The following is an 18,373-nucleotide window of genomic DNA, read 5'->3' as shown; positions in this document are numbered from 1 at the left end:
TATCACGAAAACAGGCAAAATTCTTTTTTATGCCACTGGGTGAATGGGCCTTGGAATATTTTTTTTCTTCTCCTTTAAAAATGAATGTTATTCTTTTTTCTCTCTGCATGCTGTTTATCAATGGGGACAAAGAAAAGTCAATGATTCAGTCACATGGGAAAGCAAAGCAAAGAACAACTGCCCTCTTTAAATGCACCAGAAATAATTGCTGACACCAGCCACAATGATCCAAGCAAGAAGCCCACACTAATTCTGCAGCTATTACATGTGGCTGCCATCACAGTTTCCCCCAGGTTATTATAAACAACTCTGGTGCTGTGGTTGTTCAGCTAACATGGGAATTATTAGTAGTACATACATAGATTTGTATCACCTTTGTGCTCGTGGCTTCAGACATCCTTGTAGTGGCTATTTGTTATGCTTTATCTTTCTAAATTTCCAAGAAACCATACTTCTTACACACATGAAGGCAGTTTCTGCACACATGAATAATTATTACAAATTGCCGCATTTATACCGCAATATTTCATTAATAATTATAATTTGGAATGTCACAGAGGCATCTCAAACAGAGGGACTCACATCCGTATACTACCGATCATTTCCATGTTGGCTCAACTGCAGTACTTGCAGATCCCATAGACACCTGCGCCAGAATTTTCCCTAGTAATGTTTGTAGGAAGCTCTATGACTGCCATAGCCATGCGAGACATGAGTCAGTGTGACAATGACACTATTGGCACATTCCAACATGAGTGGCCCTAACAGGTACATTAGTCCCATCTACTATACTGAAAAGAGAAATTAGATTTTTATACAGTTTTATTACAGGCCACAATTAGTGAATAAGGCTACTCCAGCTTCATAACTCAGTGCAATTCATACCATTCATTCTTAGCACAAGTCCTTCCTAGCATTCTACACATGAAATTTGAAATAAGCTGGTCTCCTTGTGAAAGGACACTAAGTGAGCTGCCTGTTCATTTATCCAGCCTGTTATCAGACAGTTCTGCACTGATTCAAAGAGACATGGGATGCAAGTTGAATTCAAGAAGAATGTGGCTTGCATTTACAAGAGCTGAAACATATGACATCACAGAGATATGATAGTACAGGCATCAATGTTAACCCCTGCAAGGGCAACTGGTTCATACCGACACCATATGTACACACGTGTAAGACTATGAATACAAGAGCATACCTTTTAGTAGGTCATAAAAAAATAAAAAAGGACATCCCTATAATTACAATATTACCTGACACTAACTACATAGAGTAACCATAGCCATGTGCTTGAAGAAATGGCAAAACAGCCAGAAAATACTTGTAGAATGGGTGGGCATAGGCCGTTTGTTCATTTTTACTTGTTTAAGTTCCACTTTTACTTACTGCCCACATGCGATGACCACCAGCAAAGCAAAAGGATCGTCAATTGGGCAAGTTGGTAAGGCATCATATTGAAGAAGTGTGAACAGGACAGGGATTTAAAGAAAGGAAGCACTTATGTAGTCTTTTCAATGAGAGAAATACCATGCTTACCTTTCACTGCCATACAGAGGCTGGGAAGTTGTTCACTTCAGCCTGCTCCAGGACTTGAGCACCATTGATGCTGTAGGATATTCTGATTCGCATCCTCAAAGGATTCTATAAGGCAGCATGACAGGGATGTACTATGCAGTCAAGCAAACCTTACAGTGAAGCAAATGAAGGCAACACAGATTAATGAAAGTGCTTTTCCTGCGCTCATCAAATAACACCAGGAACAGCATGCACATCAATTAGTAAGGACATCAATAACATATCTTATTATGATTAGCAATAGCCTTGCTTCAGTAACAGCCAATGACCACCTTAACAGACTTGATAACTGGCAAAACTTGTGGAAAGTTCAGAGAAAAAAACAAAACAAAAAAAAAAACATTCAGGGTGTTTCACAAAATGGGCATTTGAAATCCCTTAAAAGTAGGGAAAACAACTACACTATTTCCTGTGGATTGCTTTAACCACATTTAAAATTGACTCAGTGTAGTAATAAACAAATGCGCAAATAAGTGTAAATAAATTTTTAACCAAAACAACCAAGCAATTGATCCCAATAAACAGTTGAAGTGCGCCATCCGAGGAGCCCTTAAGAGTTTCTAGAAATGCGAAAGGTTGACTCTGTCAATTATTATGCAGTCGAACCTCGATATAACAAACCTCAATTTAATGAAATTCTCGAAATAACGCACTTTTTATTTTTCCCAATCTCTGCCCCATTGAAAACCATGTATTTTTTTTTCACGATTTAACGAGGTCACTTTATACTGTACTTCTGATTTAACGAAGTCCTCGCGCATCGCACGCACATACCAGGAGCCTCCTTGACAGGCAGACGAAAACTTTAGCCGGGCATACAGCGATTTGCATGCGCCCTTTAATGCTCAAAATTTGCCGGCGCGCTTCAATACGTGAAGCAGAATTAGAGCAGAACGTGCCGCTGCGCCATCTATCGTGTACGTATTAAACCCGCAGCGGACGTGCTCATGTAGTGCTAGCCGGAGTGCTTCAGAAGTTCCGGAACGTGTAACGCTATGACGTCACCAGCCTCTTGGAATGGGAAAGCGCTAACCGGAAGTAAGTTTACGAACAGCGGTCGTTGGGCACGTTTTTCTCAGTTGGTTACCGTATTTACACGATTGTAAGTTGACCACTTTTGTAAAATTTGAAAGTCTGAAGTTGGGGGGGGGGGGGGGGGAGTCGACTTACAATCGAAACCAAAACGTGGCCCCGCCAAAAAAAGCGAGACCAACGGGAGCTACAACGTAGTTACAATTTTATGTTTGCTCTATGGCCCTACCGGTATCTTTTCGCTATCCCGCGTGTTTGTTCGCTTTTCGAAAGGGTTTTTCAACATTTTTGAGAGTTTTACAGTGCATGCAACACTCATGGGGGTGTCGATAGTTGATGGAAGCGCCGCTGTTCCCATTTGCGGCGGCACCCACAGAACAGCGGCGCTTGCGCGGAGTATCGGTAGTTGATGGAAGAGCAGACACTGCCCGCGGGTTTCTTTCACTGTTGAAAGGCATTAGCATTGGTTTGACGCGTTCCACTTGACTGCCGGCTACGTGCTACATCTATGCATCCCCAGTCGTCACGAGTGCTCCAGGCCCACTAATCGTTCGGCACTCTTTCACAGCAGCGTTCAAGAGGGCTGTCATCCTTTACGCCGAAGAAACAAATCACAAACGGGTGCTGCGAGAGTGGCGACTGCAGCGAAGCGAAATTTTCACATGTGACGAGTGCCGAAGTCTGGACGCTTTCCGGAGCTGTAGGCTAAGCTTGCAGCGTACGTCGCTGAAATGCGTGATTGGTCCCTGCCAGTGAAGTGCGACATGGTCATGAAACAAGCCCGGACCTTCGCCTTAATTTTAAGGCCTTGCTCCGCCGTGAGTACAGTATTAAAAAAATTAAATATTAAAAAGCGGCAGATGAAGCTGACGGGGTTCTTCGCTTCCATCTGAGTTGCATAGAATTGCTCTGCGGGAAGTTCAATAAAATACTCCAGCGTTCATGAATCAACGTCGTCATTTCTTTACTGAGCACGGTATCATCCGATGGCTGCGAGCGTTGAGTGCTCTAATGGTAAGTGGTGGCCTCATGGATCCACCAAGTTAATACTGCTTCCACTTTTTCTCGAAAGAATATTCAAGTTGATAGCTCTGGTATGTGCATAATTTTTTTTTCTTTGCGCCACGGGTTGCCATGTATTCGTGAAAGGATTTTTTTTTTTTTTTAGTGATGACAAATCATGATGATGATGGCACTGATGGCCACATCTAGTGAGCTATGAGCACTAGACACGGCGCTTGCTGCAGACCTGCTCTTCACCGTACGCGTAATGGAGAAAAATACGTTCGTACCCGCTGGCTATCGGGCATCACGTTTTGGTTGTGTTATTAGTTCCGGGGTTTATTGGTTATCTTTGCCATTTTGCTATCTACATGGTGCCATATGCTAGGAGTGTTCCAAGAATCTGCATCTTTATTTGGATTGCTGAAACATGCGAACCTCGACTTAACGAAACTCGCGATTTAACGAAATTTTCGGCTGCAAATTGGACTTCGTTATATCGAGGTTCGACTGTTGCACAATGAATTCAGGCCGATTTCACACAAAAAAGTGAAACTGAAGTGCCGACAAGTGCAATTGTTAATAATAATAATATTTGGGGTTTTACGTGCCAAAACCACTTTCTGATTATGAGGCACGCCGTAGTGGAGGACTCCGGAAATTTTGACCACCTGGGGTTCTTTAACGTGCACCTAAATCTAAGCACACGGATGTTTTCGCATTTCGCCCCCATCGAAATGCGGCCGCCGTGGCCGGGATTCGATCCCGCGACCTCCTGCTCAGCAGCCCAACACCATAGCCACTGAGCAACCACGGCGGGTAAGTGCAATTGTTGTGCCCTTAGTAGATGCCATATGAACGACGTGACTGCTTGCGCCTCACTGTGGGTAAGCATTAACCTGCCTGTGCACTGTGTTGTGCTTATAATCATGTGTTCCATATCACACGGCCTGCTGCACTTGCCTATCCAAAGGGCGAGCATGCAAGAGCAAGCAGAGAAGGCTGGCAATTTGATGTGCGCTGTCTTTTTGTGCCCAAGTGTTGGAGGTCGTGAGATCAGCTGAGTTTGGAGAGACAGCACAGTTGAAATGGGGAAGGGAATGTGAGCACAGAACGTTTGCTTTGGGAGGAGCATGTGCACTCCCTTCTGCTGGCACTCATCACCCCTGCATTGCGATAGCGAGTGCTAACAATCATAGACTGAACTTTGCTCAAGTGTGTCTCTGGGTATATAGCCCCATGCAAGTTAGTACAGTCGCCGATGGATTTTTCAGACTCCAAAAATTTAGACTCGATGGATATTCCAGACTTAATAAATGCGCCATCAAGGTTCCCACAGACGTAATGCATTTGCACAGGCAACCTTTCAGATGAACTTAGGCCCCAAAATTCGGTTTTCCAGATAAATCGCTCGTTCCGAGTCATGCTACCTGATCTTGGAGGTCCCCAAGTTGAATGTTCCACTGGCTTGGCCAGGCTTGGCTTCCACTAGCCCGTTTTATAGCCTCCAAGATTGGGAGGTGCAGGCTATTAATAGAGAGCGTGCGCCATAGAGTTTCTCACTATATTATCTAGAGAGAAATCTGGCACTGCTTCACTGTGGTATGCATGGGAATGCCGTTATATTGTGACTTCGGATTGGCATCGTTCTTGGAGAGCTGAGCAAGCACCGTTCCGTCTGTCACAATGATTCATTTTCTACTAAAACAGCACATAAAAAGCTGTTTTAGCTCTATTATTACATAAAAACATGTTTTGCTTAACTACGAGAACTTATTACTGCATGTACAATTATATGATACGTAAAAGGTATCAGCGGGCCGCTAAAGTTGGAGGACAGACAAGATTCACGCTCTCTTTTAAACAGTTTGTCGTCTGTTCTTGCTTTTCTTTGCTTGGTCATGCATTGTAGGTGAGTAAAGATGTAATATGCGTGAACCGAAACTGAACTGAATATGAAGATTTTATTCAGGGTGTCTGCCAAGTTGACAATTCCAAGTTCCCCAAGTTTTCCAGGTTTTTCCCGAGTGTTTTTGCAATATTCCCCGAGTGACTTAGAACTTTGTTTTATGTCAAGACGGGCTCCCTTCACGGGCTCCGAACTTCAAAACCAATCGCAATGACCACAAAGGCGGTGTGGGTGCCATTGCTGACAGTGGCGAATTCTTTCAATGAAAAACACGGCACAGAATGGCAAGAAGCTTAATACCGAACCTCGAAGCAGCTGGGGCTAGCATTGCCGCGGTGGTGCCTACGGCTGACAGTGGGCCTGCGTGCAAGTGTGCCTCGAGGCGGCGAAGTTATCAAAATGGCGGCGGTTGTGACTTTCATTAATGCCGTTTCGGACCTGCAATCACGGCAAAAAGTCCGGAAAATCTGATGGCGAAGGGTTCTTGCATCCGAAATTTCAGACGTTCTTATACATTGACCTATGTGGCCACGAAGTCGTCCGAATTGTCTGGCATCCAGAAAGTCACTCGTTGACTGTACTCTGGCAACTCCTCCAGCTGACGACATGGCTTCAAAGACAATTAGTTGCTATTCCTCTCTGTTACTCGAGCCAGCATTACCGCGACTTTCGTTCCCTTTCAGTAAAATTAGGTAATTTTCCCTGATAGAGGAACAAATTCCCAGAGTTTTCCCCGAGTTTTTCCAGTTTTCCAGACTATTCAAAATCCCTGAGAATTCCCGGTTCTCCCGGTTGGTAGACACCCTGCTACTTTAAGAGTGCATTATTTGTGTAGCCATATCTACGTTCTAGACGAAGCCTCTTGAAACACCATCAAACACGAGCCTCGCAGACACATATACCATCCTTCCCATGACAGCACGGTGCTCTTTAAGAAACTCCCATAGACGGTGGCACCAGATTTCCCTCTAGGTGTTATAATGAGAAACTCTATGGTGTGCGTTATCCTCCAGTCTTGGAGGCCATGCCCGCTATTCTTTGGCTGACAAAACTCTCCAGAAGACACATTTCTTTTTTCCTTTCTTTCTTTCAGTTAGCACTAGTATCATAATCACTAGGCGCAGAATCCTTTTCATTTTATTTTTTTTTAAGTTTTGGTTGCCATTCTGCATGTGGTGTGCCCACAAAGAAAGTGTGTCTTGGAGACGTTGCATCTCTGTGTGTTTGTGTGGCTTCACATTTGTGTGCTCGGTGCCACCTCCTGTGTCTTCACCAGAGCCAAGTAGAGCAACTAAATGTGGCTCATTTCTTGGATCTCCGTGGCGCCAACGGAGATTTTCAACACAGTGACACTCTTGACGACTGTATATGGAGACGTCACTCTTGCACAAATCGAAGCAAATCTGATCGTCTCCAAGCGTAGAATGAGGCAGGGCGTTATTAGAGATTTTGTCAAAGTAATTCTAAGCTTTACAAATTTTTTTTAAATTAAAAAAACATTTGCTGCATGAATTTTTCGGACTATTTTTCCTTCCCCGCGAGGCCCAGAAAGTCGGTCGGTTTCTGTAAGTGAATGTTTACAAAAATTTTAAATGCCCATAAAACTATGTGCCTTGGTTTATGTAATAGTCTAATACTTTGCTATAGCTATCAAAGCTTCGCCTTTCGAGCAGAAGTGCGACTTTTTATAGCAAGCAAATCTAGGACTTCCTAGGATAATTCAAAATGATTTTGCATGTCCCTGCAAGGTAAAAATTATGTGAGTCAGCTGTAATATGCAACTGTATTACTGTGAAGAGTTATTAAGCTCTCCGCCACAGGTAGAATTTGTTGCTTTATGATGAGTACGACTCATAAAAGCCATTTGAAGGTTTAGCAATATCGTAATACTAACACTTTTACCTGAGTGTTGAAGATTAAGTAAAATACAAGAACAAATTGAATGCAAGCAAAAAAAACATTTCAATTACAGCATAGACCATTTATTACGTAAGTCGCCACAGTTGTGAATTTCCACAGTAGTATAAGGGTATGTACTATATTTTAACGAAAACATTTTTCAAAGGATGTGCACATGTCAAGCACCTAGACGAAGCAGCCGCATGTGTCCAGGAATCGAAGCATATAATCGGGATGTGCCCTCACTTTCGTTGATGATGCAGTTCCTCCGTTTTCATGGTGCCACACAGTCGCTGCAAAGCATTTCATTCACTCTGCACCAAAGCATAATTTCGGCCGCTGACTCCCGACAAGATGACGCTGGTTAGGCCTACGTGGTGGGGGTTATCAAAGTTTGATCTTGATGTGTGTTCATGCCTGTAGACGAATGCATGTTGATCTGGCACAAAATCATGTGCACAGACTGCTATGTGCACATGACCGCAGTGCATGTGATGCAGGGTTTGCAGGTGACCAACCAGCAAATACGATGAATGCATAATAGCAAAAAGTGCAAAAGCATGCATGGACAATGTTTCCAACTGATGAATTTGTAGAACGAAGTTTAAAATCACACGGTCGCGAAGGTCCCACGTGTGATATATGCACATGGCAACAACGCGCATGGCAACGGGCAAACAGAAAACCCACATGCGGCCTTGACCTATTTTTCCACGGTGCTTGACTTGCAATAAACATTTTGATTTTACCACCGAAATTTGGTTTTCCTGCCTGCCCAATAATTCAGACATTTTCGCAATCTCGTTCGTGCCTGAAAAAATCCAGTCGGCAAGCGTATTTACTTTTTGCACAGAGCAAAAAAAGCGACAATGCACATGCGTTCGGTGCAGACCACACGCCACAGACAAGTGGCCGTAGCAAATGGCTTCCATCGCCTAGCAACCACTGTGCACCCGCTGAGCTCAAGCATGCTGCTGCCACATTTATTTTCTCCTCCGTTCCTTATATGTTTGCTTGATAAGCATCTCCTCCTCCACTGCATCGCTCTCGCAGCTCTCCCCTTGGCCAGCGCATATAGTTGAGAAGTGCGCTCGCTGCTGTGCTGATCTGTGGGATTTCTTGGCAATCACATTATAACTCATATTTCGTCTCATGCAGCTGCATTATAAGCAGTATGCTCATATACTGAGTTCTACGGGAAGATAAACGGGAGCCAGAAAAGACTGCATTATATGCAGACCAGCACTATAAGCAGTTACGTTATAAGTGGTCTGAGCTGTAACAGTAACTTTAACAAGAATAAAAAAAAAGAAGGTGCTTACTTTGTGAGGACTTGTCACCTTGATGGTTTGTCTTACGCATCCAGAACTGTTTGGTTGTACCACAGAGCCATCTGGTGGAAGCATCTGCAGCTGGAATGTCTGTTAAAAATATGCTCATCCTTAACAACACTGGCATCAAAGACACTGCACACACTGTCAGTACACATACTACTTGATTGGTTCTTCAACAGCCGCACACAATAGTGCATTAGCATTATGCTAAGGCAGAGCAATGACAGCATTATCACCTGAACACTTCTCTACATAAGGGACACAGCACTGTTGGAATCCCTGAAGCACAACTATACTGACCTGCACTTCCAAGTTCTTTGCCTCATTCTCTCATCACTTCTAGTTTCTTGGCATAGCTTCTTGGACATAGGCGTTAGAATGAAATATTTTTATTTCTAGTTTTTGTTCTGCTCTAGAGAAAATGGGTAACTTCCAGTTCACTTCAATGAATGAATATTGATCGCAACGCTAACCCAGAAGCTCGCCTGGAAGCAAGACCATGGTGGACCTCGCACTCGTTAAAGTGCTTGTTCCACATTTTTACTCAGAATAAGGTAGAGATGGACACAGCGCAGAATAAAACCAGCCTATACAGACATGCATTGTGTCGCCACAGACTTGCACTGTGAATTGCAAATGAATGAAACTCATCCAGCGTGGACCCACAAATCGCACAGCGCTGGTGTTAATTGTTGGTTTATTGATACTTTTAGCCCCAATAAAGGATCATTACCAGAGTAGGTCTTTCTGCAAAGACTACCCAAGTCTGGATGTCGTGCGATAGCAGTACTGTTAAATCTAAACTGTAATGTATCTTCACCTCACGAATCTCAGGCTGCAAGAACTTTTTTAATCCTTCAAACATAAGCGGAGTTAGAGGTAGTTATTGCACCAATGCACGGCTTTCTCTTTCCTTTAGCCTCCTATAGCATGCTGAAGTTACACAGGGGCATAGGCGTATCTACCGAGGAGGGGGGGGGACAAGGAGGGACATTTGCCCCCCCCCCTGAAAGCGGGCACTTTTGGCTGCACGCTGGAAAGTTCATTAAAACTACAGCTGAAGCTAAATTTTCTTTCTTAGTAAGGTGGCCACATAAGTAATGCTTTTCTTTACTACGCATTCCCTGCTTTGATAGCGAGAATTGTCTTTTGTGCCTTCTCGGGATGCCCTGTAGCGGACAACATGCAGGATTCGTCATACACGCTTGCACTGCAGATAATGCCTGGCACTAGGCAGTTCCCACCCTATCAAACTGTCAGCTTGCATCATGCCCAGTTTTTTGGGACTGCTATATCTGTATTCTAAAATATAATCAGCTTGTTACATTTAATCTGCAGGTGAGGAGGAAAGTCTGGATAAAGTATTATAATCAGCCATGCCCAATGACTGGCGAGCCTTACGGCTTGAAGTCGCTGGATTGTCAAATGCTGGGAACTATTTGATTTCTGCCCATTGCAGCATTGTGGTCTCAGTATCTTATCACCATCAGAAATCTAGTCAAACCTCCTAAAGGTATAACTGCTGAATTTCACTGTGTAATCACAGTTTATCATAGATATGCTCGTGAAAATGACCTTGGTCGAACTCCCAGAGCTATTTCAATACCAATAGACACTGACTTGATTTTTTTCTGAAGACATGTGCCCCTTCCAACTGACGATTTCATTTTCAGGCTGTTTTCATTTCAGGCGCCTTTTTTGTTGTTGTTGACCATAACCATTATAAAGCCTACACATAATAAAGGCAAGTTTGGTTGGAGCTTTTTTTTAGTCATGGAAGTGCGGAAAATGATGAAAGTAATGAAATGAGGCATCTACTTAAGAATGCATGGCGCGTGCAGACCGCTTGGTTTGTCCTGAAGAGTTGTTCGCATAGCATTCCACAGATGCTAAGCGAGATCATTATTAGCTAGACTTGGCACACGACATATAGCTGCGGCAAGTTCGGGGAAATTAAACAATTCGAATTTTGACGACAAAATTTGGGGGTGCGATCATTACGTGAGTGCGACCATTATACGAGTAAATACGGTATGTGTGTTTAGGCAATGCTTCCTTTGGCTTAGGTTAGTGCACCGTCTGCCTTCCCGGTCTTTCCATTTTCTGCATTTGCTCTATCAGCATGGAAGTGCCAACTGCGAAGACATGCGGAGTTCCTCACGATGCCGCAAATAAAAGAAAAGCGATCACATGTGCAGAGACGGACGAAAATGGGGCCACATCACGGGCGTTCAGAGTTTCCAAAACTTGTGTGCGGGATGGCGCAAACAGGAGAGGTGTTCTACACCGGCGGCTGCTACATACAGTGCGGCCGCGCAGCCCCTATCATATAGTCCCTATCTTGAAAGCCATCTGCAATGGAGACAAGAGTCTATGCATCCAGGTGCACCGCACAGTGTTCTCGTCTCTTGGTTCGCGTTGAAGTGAGAGGCCGCACAAAGGTAAATTCCCTTGCTCCTGCTACCGCACTTCCTCACTCCAGTGTTTTGATAAAGAGTTTCCGCGGTCACCGAGTGTGACACGTTCATGTATGCTTGTGGGCGTGTGACACCATGCTTGTTAATTTAGTTAGTAAGCGAATGTTTAGAAGTTTATACGGCCGATGAAACTACTTTCCTAACTTTTAGTATAGCTGCCTACTAATTTGCTATCGTAATTGCTGCTTCACATTTTGGGCGAAACTGTGACTTTTTTTGTTTATCGCAACATAAGTGCATTAAGCGTAAACCTTTGTTTTTTCCAAATGAGAGAAAGTTGTATTTCTGTATGAAAGAATGAGGTGCGCAGTACTGTAAAGGACTTTTTTTTTTTAGGCCACGGCAAATGGGTGCGCACAACAATCAAGGGCGTCTTTCTTTTTTCTTTTCCTTACTAATTACTGAACACGCCAGTTAAAACACTAGCATTCTACGTGTTGGGGAGAATATAAGGGATGACAGGAACATCACATCGGTTTAGTCAGTTAACACCTAAGAAAATAGCAGCAAGTGCGCTTTATAAGAATCAAGAATCAAGCCCACCCATTTAGTAACATTGTTGCCTATATTGTTAGAGTTTGTACTTTCCAGTCGACAGCTCATACAAAATTTAAAATAAAATTAAGTTCCAAGCTTCATCTGCTATAAATACATTAAGACATATGTTCTCATGGCAATGGAACCTACTGAAAATGTGGGCATTTAAATTTTCTAATAGTACTTGCATAAAAAATAACTTGAGAACAACAAGCTATCTTGAATCTTTGTGCATAGCCCAACGAGTAAGACTAACAGAGGTACTTGCTCTACACTCACCTTTGGGACAGCTGCCTGAAACAGGAAATCGGTCATGGGGCAGGATGACAGATTGATGGCTGTCAGGTGAATCACTGCTGTCTGTGGGCTTGACGGCTCTTTCTCGAAGGCAAAATCTAACTTCAAGCCATCTTTTTCAAACACTGTCATTGGGGGAATGCCTGCATCATGAGGAAACAATAAGCAGCCAGTATATAAATAGAACGGTCACTGAAAACAAGGTTAGGATATTCCAAGAAGCATTAAAGCAATTTTTTTTTTTCTGGCAGAAATATTCCACGTTGAGGAGCAGTAAGCTTCAGCTAAGTTTTAATTTTGGTGCAGCTTAAAACTGATAATTTTATATTTGAAGCAATACATTAAAAAAACAAAAAACTGCCAAGTCCGGTAACTTTGAACACAAGCATTTCAGAGCTGTTTACAAAAATATTACACATTATTAATAAAAAGACATTGGCTGAAGATGTAGGTAAGATGACTACAGCAAAGTAAACATTTTACTTGCAGAGATACGCTGCACTCGTGGTACGTCATCTCACTTATACCCCCAATAGGGATCAGCAGTTGTCATAGCCTACAGCTGGTCATGAGCCCATGTCATTAACACCTGTAGTAGTGCGCTGCTTTTCACAGAAACAGTGAGCATTCCATAACGATAAATCACAACGATGACCTCTCAATGTTCTTACTTGGATATGTTAACACGGCGTGGTTTCACCAGATGAGCAGGATTGACTGCTCACATTCCAGCAAGCCCATAGACACAGAGCACACTTCATGGCACACCACAACAGAGTAATAAAGCCCCAATCATGTAGCTTATCGCACATTAGCCACCTACAACAAGCAAGAATACACTGCAGCTAAAGGGGCCCTGAAACACTTTTCTAACTAATCATAGAATGACATCACTATTAAATTAGGCCACCTAACGAGCCTCCTGCTGCAAAACTTTTTCAAAACCTCTGCACAAGCGAAGTTAGACGTTATTCAAACAGATGAGTGGCTTTCTTTCTCCTTTCACTTCTCTTAGTGCGTTGGCAGCTACACGTGAAAGATGGTAAGGGGGCGAAAGGGTGCAATCTACCGCTGGCCCCGCCCAAAGGTTGAACATCTCGGTGGTGAGATGGCTTGTGGTAGCACTCCGTGGCAATCACAGTATCTACGCTACGCTTTTCATCTCCAAGGCAACGAGCAGCAAACGCAGAAACTCACAACTGTTGTGTGTAGACCGGCAGTGCAAATATGAAGTGGTTTTGCTGTCGTTATGAGATTGCACGCACATATATTTTTCATTCATTTAACTCAAATGACAATAACTGTATTACTGAGAATGTTCTCATGGTCATGAAATTAGCCAATAGCTATCGGTGGGTCCAGCTACTTGAGATGACGCTGCATGACAACATTGCGAAGGAGAGAGCAAATAATTTTTCACTGCTTTTGAAATGAGATTGTAAATTCCCTGCTGTATGCAGTTCAATGACAGTTGGCTCACATTTACAGAAGCCTCATTAACAGATCGGCCATGTTTTCTTACTATGTTCCAGAAGTGCTTCAGGGCTCCTATAAAGCATGACACACCAGTGTATGTGCTTGACCAGCCAGTGACAGCCAACTACAGCTGACCCACATGGCATGATTCCTCCCACAACTAGCATGTGGCAGCAGGTCATGGTGGTTTTGTTGGGTGCCCCTATAAAACCCATGTCATGGCAATTTTCAGATGAAATAGAAAGAAATGCTCGTGTTGCAATGTCACACGTTTGACACAGAGTGATGTGCTACTCACAACATATGGAGCACATCGCCGCAGCATGCAGCTGGCATTACAGCTTAATCAGCAAGCAGTCTCGTGAACAATGTTAACGTTTTCAATTACTGTATCTTCCAGATTATAGGTCGCACCTTTGTGTATAAATTGCACCCCTTACTTTTTGCGAGTTTCGAAGAAAAAATTCTTCGTATGTAAGACAAACGTACTTTAGTACTGATCGGTATAATAAAATGATGCATGCATTAATCTCATTAGAAAATGCTAAACTTACTTTCATGCCCTAAATTTGTGTAAACAAAATATTTATGAGCCATTGTAACAAATACTGTGCGAAAAAGATGTAGACGAGCTAGAGAGAAATGACAAACATGGTTCTAGCTCGTCTAAGTCTTTTTCCCACAGTTCTTGAAAAAAAAAAATGAAATGAGAACACCAACTCACCCAGCTCTCAGTTTTGATGATTTATAAGCCGCAAATTATAGCAGAAGAAAAATCCTCCACCAATGCTCCTTTTAACCCATGTGTTCAGAAATGCACATGAACTTGTAGCCCAAGCTTGACTTGCTTAAAATAATGCCCCACGTGAACATGCTGAAGGAAACACAATGAGCATCTTGGGCACGTTCATGCCAGGCGTCACCTAGATCACATCAAACATAGGCTCAAGTTAAGGTGCATTACTGAATACTAACATCAAGAGATGCAAATAAACTTTTATTGCATTTCACTCAAAAGCCTCGTCCCCCGATGCACTGTCAAAAACTTCAACGACTTCGGCTGGCAGAATCGCTAGGTAACAGTAGTTGGCCTCTGAATAACTTTCACGCAACTTCACGTTGCTGGCATTGCCTCTGCAGCTGGGTATGCAAGGAGCAAACACGTGGAAAATCACAACACACTTAAACCAGCTTGAACCCATGCATACAATAAGCGAAATGGCGACTGGAAGCCAGAAGCATGGTGACTTCTCGTGCAGGCAATAATGACGACAATAATCCACATGGAGCTTTTTGGAACAGGCACCTCTCCAGCGTGACAATGTAACAATAAATACTGTGGAACCCTTTAGTTATTTATTGCATTGCGGTAGTTTTGTTGGTGTAACATTTGCTTTAAGAAAAACTAATCCATAACAACAAACTATAGTGTGACCTCCAATCATGGAGACACCTATATCCGTGAGGCCACGCTCGAGCGGCCCAGCGTTCACTGTTGGCGCTGTGCTGCCATATGATGATGTCTAGGAGCTAACATCTGTACCAATGGTCTTATACTGCTAACCTATTTTATGTCCACTGCAGAATGAAGGCCTCTCCCTACGATATCCAATTACCCTTGTCCTACGCCAACCGATTCCAACTAGCGCCTGCGAATTTCCTAATTTCATCGCCCCACCTAGTATTCTGCCGTGCTCGACTGCGCGTCCCTTCTCTTGTCACCCATTCTGCAACCTTAATGGTCCACCGGTTATCTAACCTGTGCATTACATGACCTGCCCAGCTCCATTTTTTTTCTCTTAATGTCAATTAGAATATCAGTTATACCCGTTTGCTGTAATACATGTAAGTATATGGCACTGCCATATGACATATAATTACAACCCCTTCTGTATGTTTGAAAATGCATCAATTTTACAACTTTCTGTTGCACAGCAAGTGGTGCCACCCTGTGTGGGTACATGTTTTTTATTTATTTATTTATTTTTGCTCCGCAGTGTCACGGTTTTAATTCCATGGCTTGTTTATGCTGGCACGTCAGCGACTGCTCACGCATCCATGTGTGCACGGGCATGCGATGGTTTGTTCTGGTTTAATTTCGCAGGCTGCTTCTGTTTGTTGCACTCGCAAAAACTGATGTCTACGTGACATGGGTGTGTGAGGAAGCATGTCATATTGCATGCGGCTATTTTATGCCAGTAGCTGGGGTGGTATAAACAACCGAATTCATATTTATAATGCATATTCATATGCATGAATGCATATGCATGAATTCATATTTTATAATGAATAGCTACCAACTAGCCCAACAAGAAGTGCTTTTAAAAACAACGAAGCTTCGTGGATCGATTGCTGTTCACATATGCTGATCTTTTCTGTTGCAAAGCGCTCGTGTTGTGTTCGCTTTTTGACGTGCAGGATCAGCAGACAGTGCAAATGCGCTCTTTCCTAGACATGTGCCAGGCCTTTAATTAGTAGACGGGCCTCACGAGCTTTGAGGATATTGGCGCGTTTTTCCTGCATTGACAGCGATGTGGCACAACTACGATTTTGCTTATGTTCATAGTTATACTAAGAGAATGCCAGCAAGCTTGAGAGTAGAAAAAATCAAGAGGCAGACATAGACAAAGAGACAGGAAGGTGGCAGGACTAACAACTGAACTTCATTCATGGAAACGACGTCCCCCAAGTCCGTACTGAACATGCGCAGGCACAACGAAACAAAAACACGGTCAACACCTTATCTATACACGTCGACACTTATAGAAAAATAAAAGCTCTTTCTTGGTTAGGAACACAGATGGCGCGCTTACACACTTCTCGGGGCCAAGTTTATAGATGCAATAGGTTTCAATCAGCTCTCTTTCCTGCTGAGTCTTAGCCTTTGGCAAGATTGAAACGTCACTGAAGATAGGGTTACATCCGCAATCGTTCCAATGCAGCAGAAGATTACCTCCTGTGCCTGTGGGTATTAGATTTGCATGCTCACGCATGCGATCATTCACACAGCAACCGGTTTGTTCTATGTAATCTCTACCACATTTCAAAGGAATACTGTACACTACACATCTGTCGCATGTGCGGTGCTTCCCGACATGCTTGGTATTGCACGTACTCTTTCGCGAACTGTGCTGCGATACCCTCATGCAAAGTTTTGCAAGCTTACACGGCGCAGAACAAACTAAACTGAGGTCGTTTTTTGCCGCAACCTTTTTCAATCTATGTGAAATGCCATGTACATACGGCATAATCACCAAGTTTTTTTTATGTTTTGTCTCGCACTTCACGATCCTCCGTTTTTAATTTTCAAACGCTTGTACACAGATTCAGCCACTGCAGTGATCCCTGGATAGCCTGCCGCTAACAGTCTCCTTTCTTGCTGGGCGGCACTGTCTTGCATTAGATGCGTACAACTCTTTTCCACCGCATTCGACAAGCACAAAGAGGCTATGCAATGCTTGACCAGTTTCGAGTGAGCGGATTGGTACGGTAGCAACGTCTTTTTAGTTCTTGGACTATAAGCCCAGCACATGTGACCTTGAGTGTGAAAGGTTAGAGTCAAATCTAAAAGCCTGATGGAATTTTCTTGTGGTGCCTCGTGAGTGAAACTAAGATGTCGAGGGCATGCTGAAAAGCTGATAAAATACTGCAAATGATATCAGTGAGGCAATCACTTCATCTGATATTTAAGAGAACCAGGAAATCGTCAACATACCTAAACACCCGGGCAACACGGTAATAGGTAATGGCGCCTGACAGAGACTTGTCGAATTTCACTAAGAAAATACCGCACACTACCGGCGTAACACTTGACCCTACACGTATACCATTCTTCTGTAAAAACATCTTGCCATCGAATTTAACAAAAGTTGCCAACAAGTAAAAAGATGACAGTTCCATAAAACTCTCAGTCGAGAGGCCACAACTACCTTGAAAAGAAGTCTCTCCTTGGCATTCAATAGCTTCCCGCACTGCCACATAAAGTTCTTCATGCGGGATAGAATAATACAGTTCTTCAATGTCCACAGAAAATGCCGTGTTCGCTGTTAACACTCCCGATCGCAAGGTGTAGATCACTATGTTTGAACCGCACACCCATGTCACTAAACTGAAAAGCGAAATCTATCTGTTTACTACGCATATAACAATGAGCATGACAGATTTCGCGAAACACATCAAGAAAAGCAAGCCTGTGCACCTGATCGCTGTGCTTCCCTCTTAAAAAACACAAAGACTAAAGTTGCAGCAATTAGGGCACTTGTGAAAAACTTGCATGTTGGCACTGATGTAACAGAAGCGATAGCTGAGTGCACAGTATTTGCCATCTAGAAGATGCAAATTACGCAGAAGCACACAGCAGCTTTCACAACATGGTGTGAAATGCCGCACGCATATTTTTAAGACAGCCATTGTCTGCTAGCTGTTTGCGCTTATGCAAGCAAAAATTTGCTGACAGCTCCAGTAGCCCTGGCGCAGTCAGCAACTTCCGGTCTGAGAAAAATGAATGCGATTCTTGCAGCTCTCGGACTGGTAATCAGCGCTTCCCAAGCTGTTCAAGAAAATCGAATGCAAGACAGTGGTCCCAAACAGTCCGGGACTGTAGGGGACTGATAATCGAAGAGGCCTACTATAGTGAGAAACTCTACGGAGGGGCCTCTGCTTTCTTCTATGATGATGATGATAGTGTGCTGTTGGTTTTCATTTCAGTTTTGCTAGCTGCGAAGCATCGACGGAAGGAGGGTGTTGCTCTTATACATCCTTTGGCACAGGCTTGGCACAATTTTCCGCTGAAATACCGTTTTGGCGTAGAATGGCGCGAAGGACCTCTCTCG

General features: G+C 43.4%; 1 protein-coding gene across 8 annotated transcripts in view; it reads right to left on the bottom strand.

Moving 5' to 3' along the window:
- AP-1gamma (adaptor protein complex 1, gamma subunit) overlaps positions 1-18,373 on the bottom strand; it is a 198,357-nt gene that overhangs the window by 1,876 nt on the left and 178,108 nt on the right. For all 8 annotated transcript variants that reach the window (XM_075669213.1, XM_075669194.1, XM_075669206.1 and 5 more), the window contains 3 exons: positions 12,048-12,208; positions 8,743-8,841; positions 1,540-1,644 (listed from right to left, as the gene is read on the bottom strand). In XM_075669213.1, the coding sequence (XP_075525328.1) occupies positions 1,543-1,644; positions 8,743-8,841; positions 12,048-12,208 (362 nt within the window). In that variant the 3' untranslated portion in view covers positions 1,540-1,542. The remainder of the gene's footprint in view (positions 1-1,539; positions 1,645-8,742; positions 8,842-12,047; positions 12,209-18,373) is intronic.

This window comes from Dermacentor variabilis, chromosome 1 (assembly GCF_050947875.1).
Source record: "Dermacentor variabilis isolate Ectoservices chromosome 1, ASM5094787v1, whole genome shotgun sequence".
In the NCBI taxonomy this organism is placed as follows: Eukaryota; Metazoa; Arthropoda; class Arachnida; order Ixodida; family Ixodidae; genus Dermacentor; species Dermacentor variabilis.
Note: the sequence above shows the minus strand (reverse complement) of the source record. Positions and strands in the feature narration are given on the sequence as shown.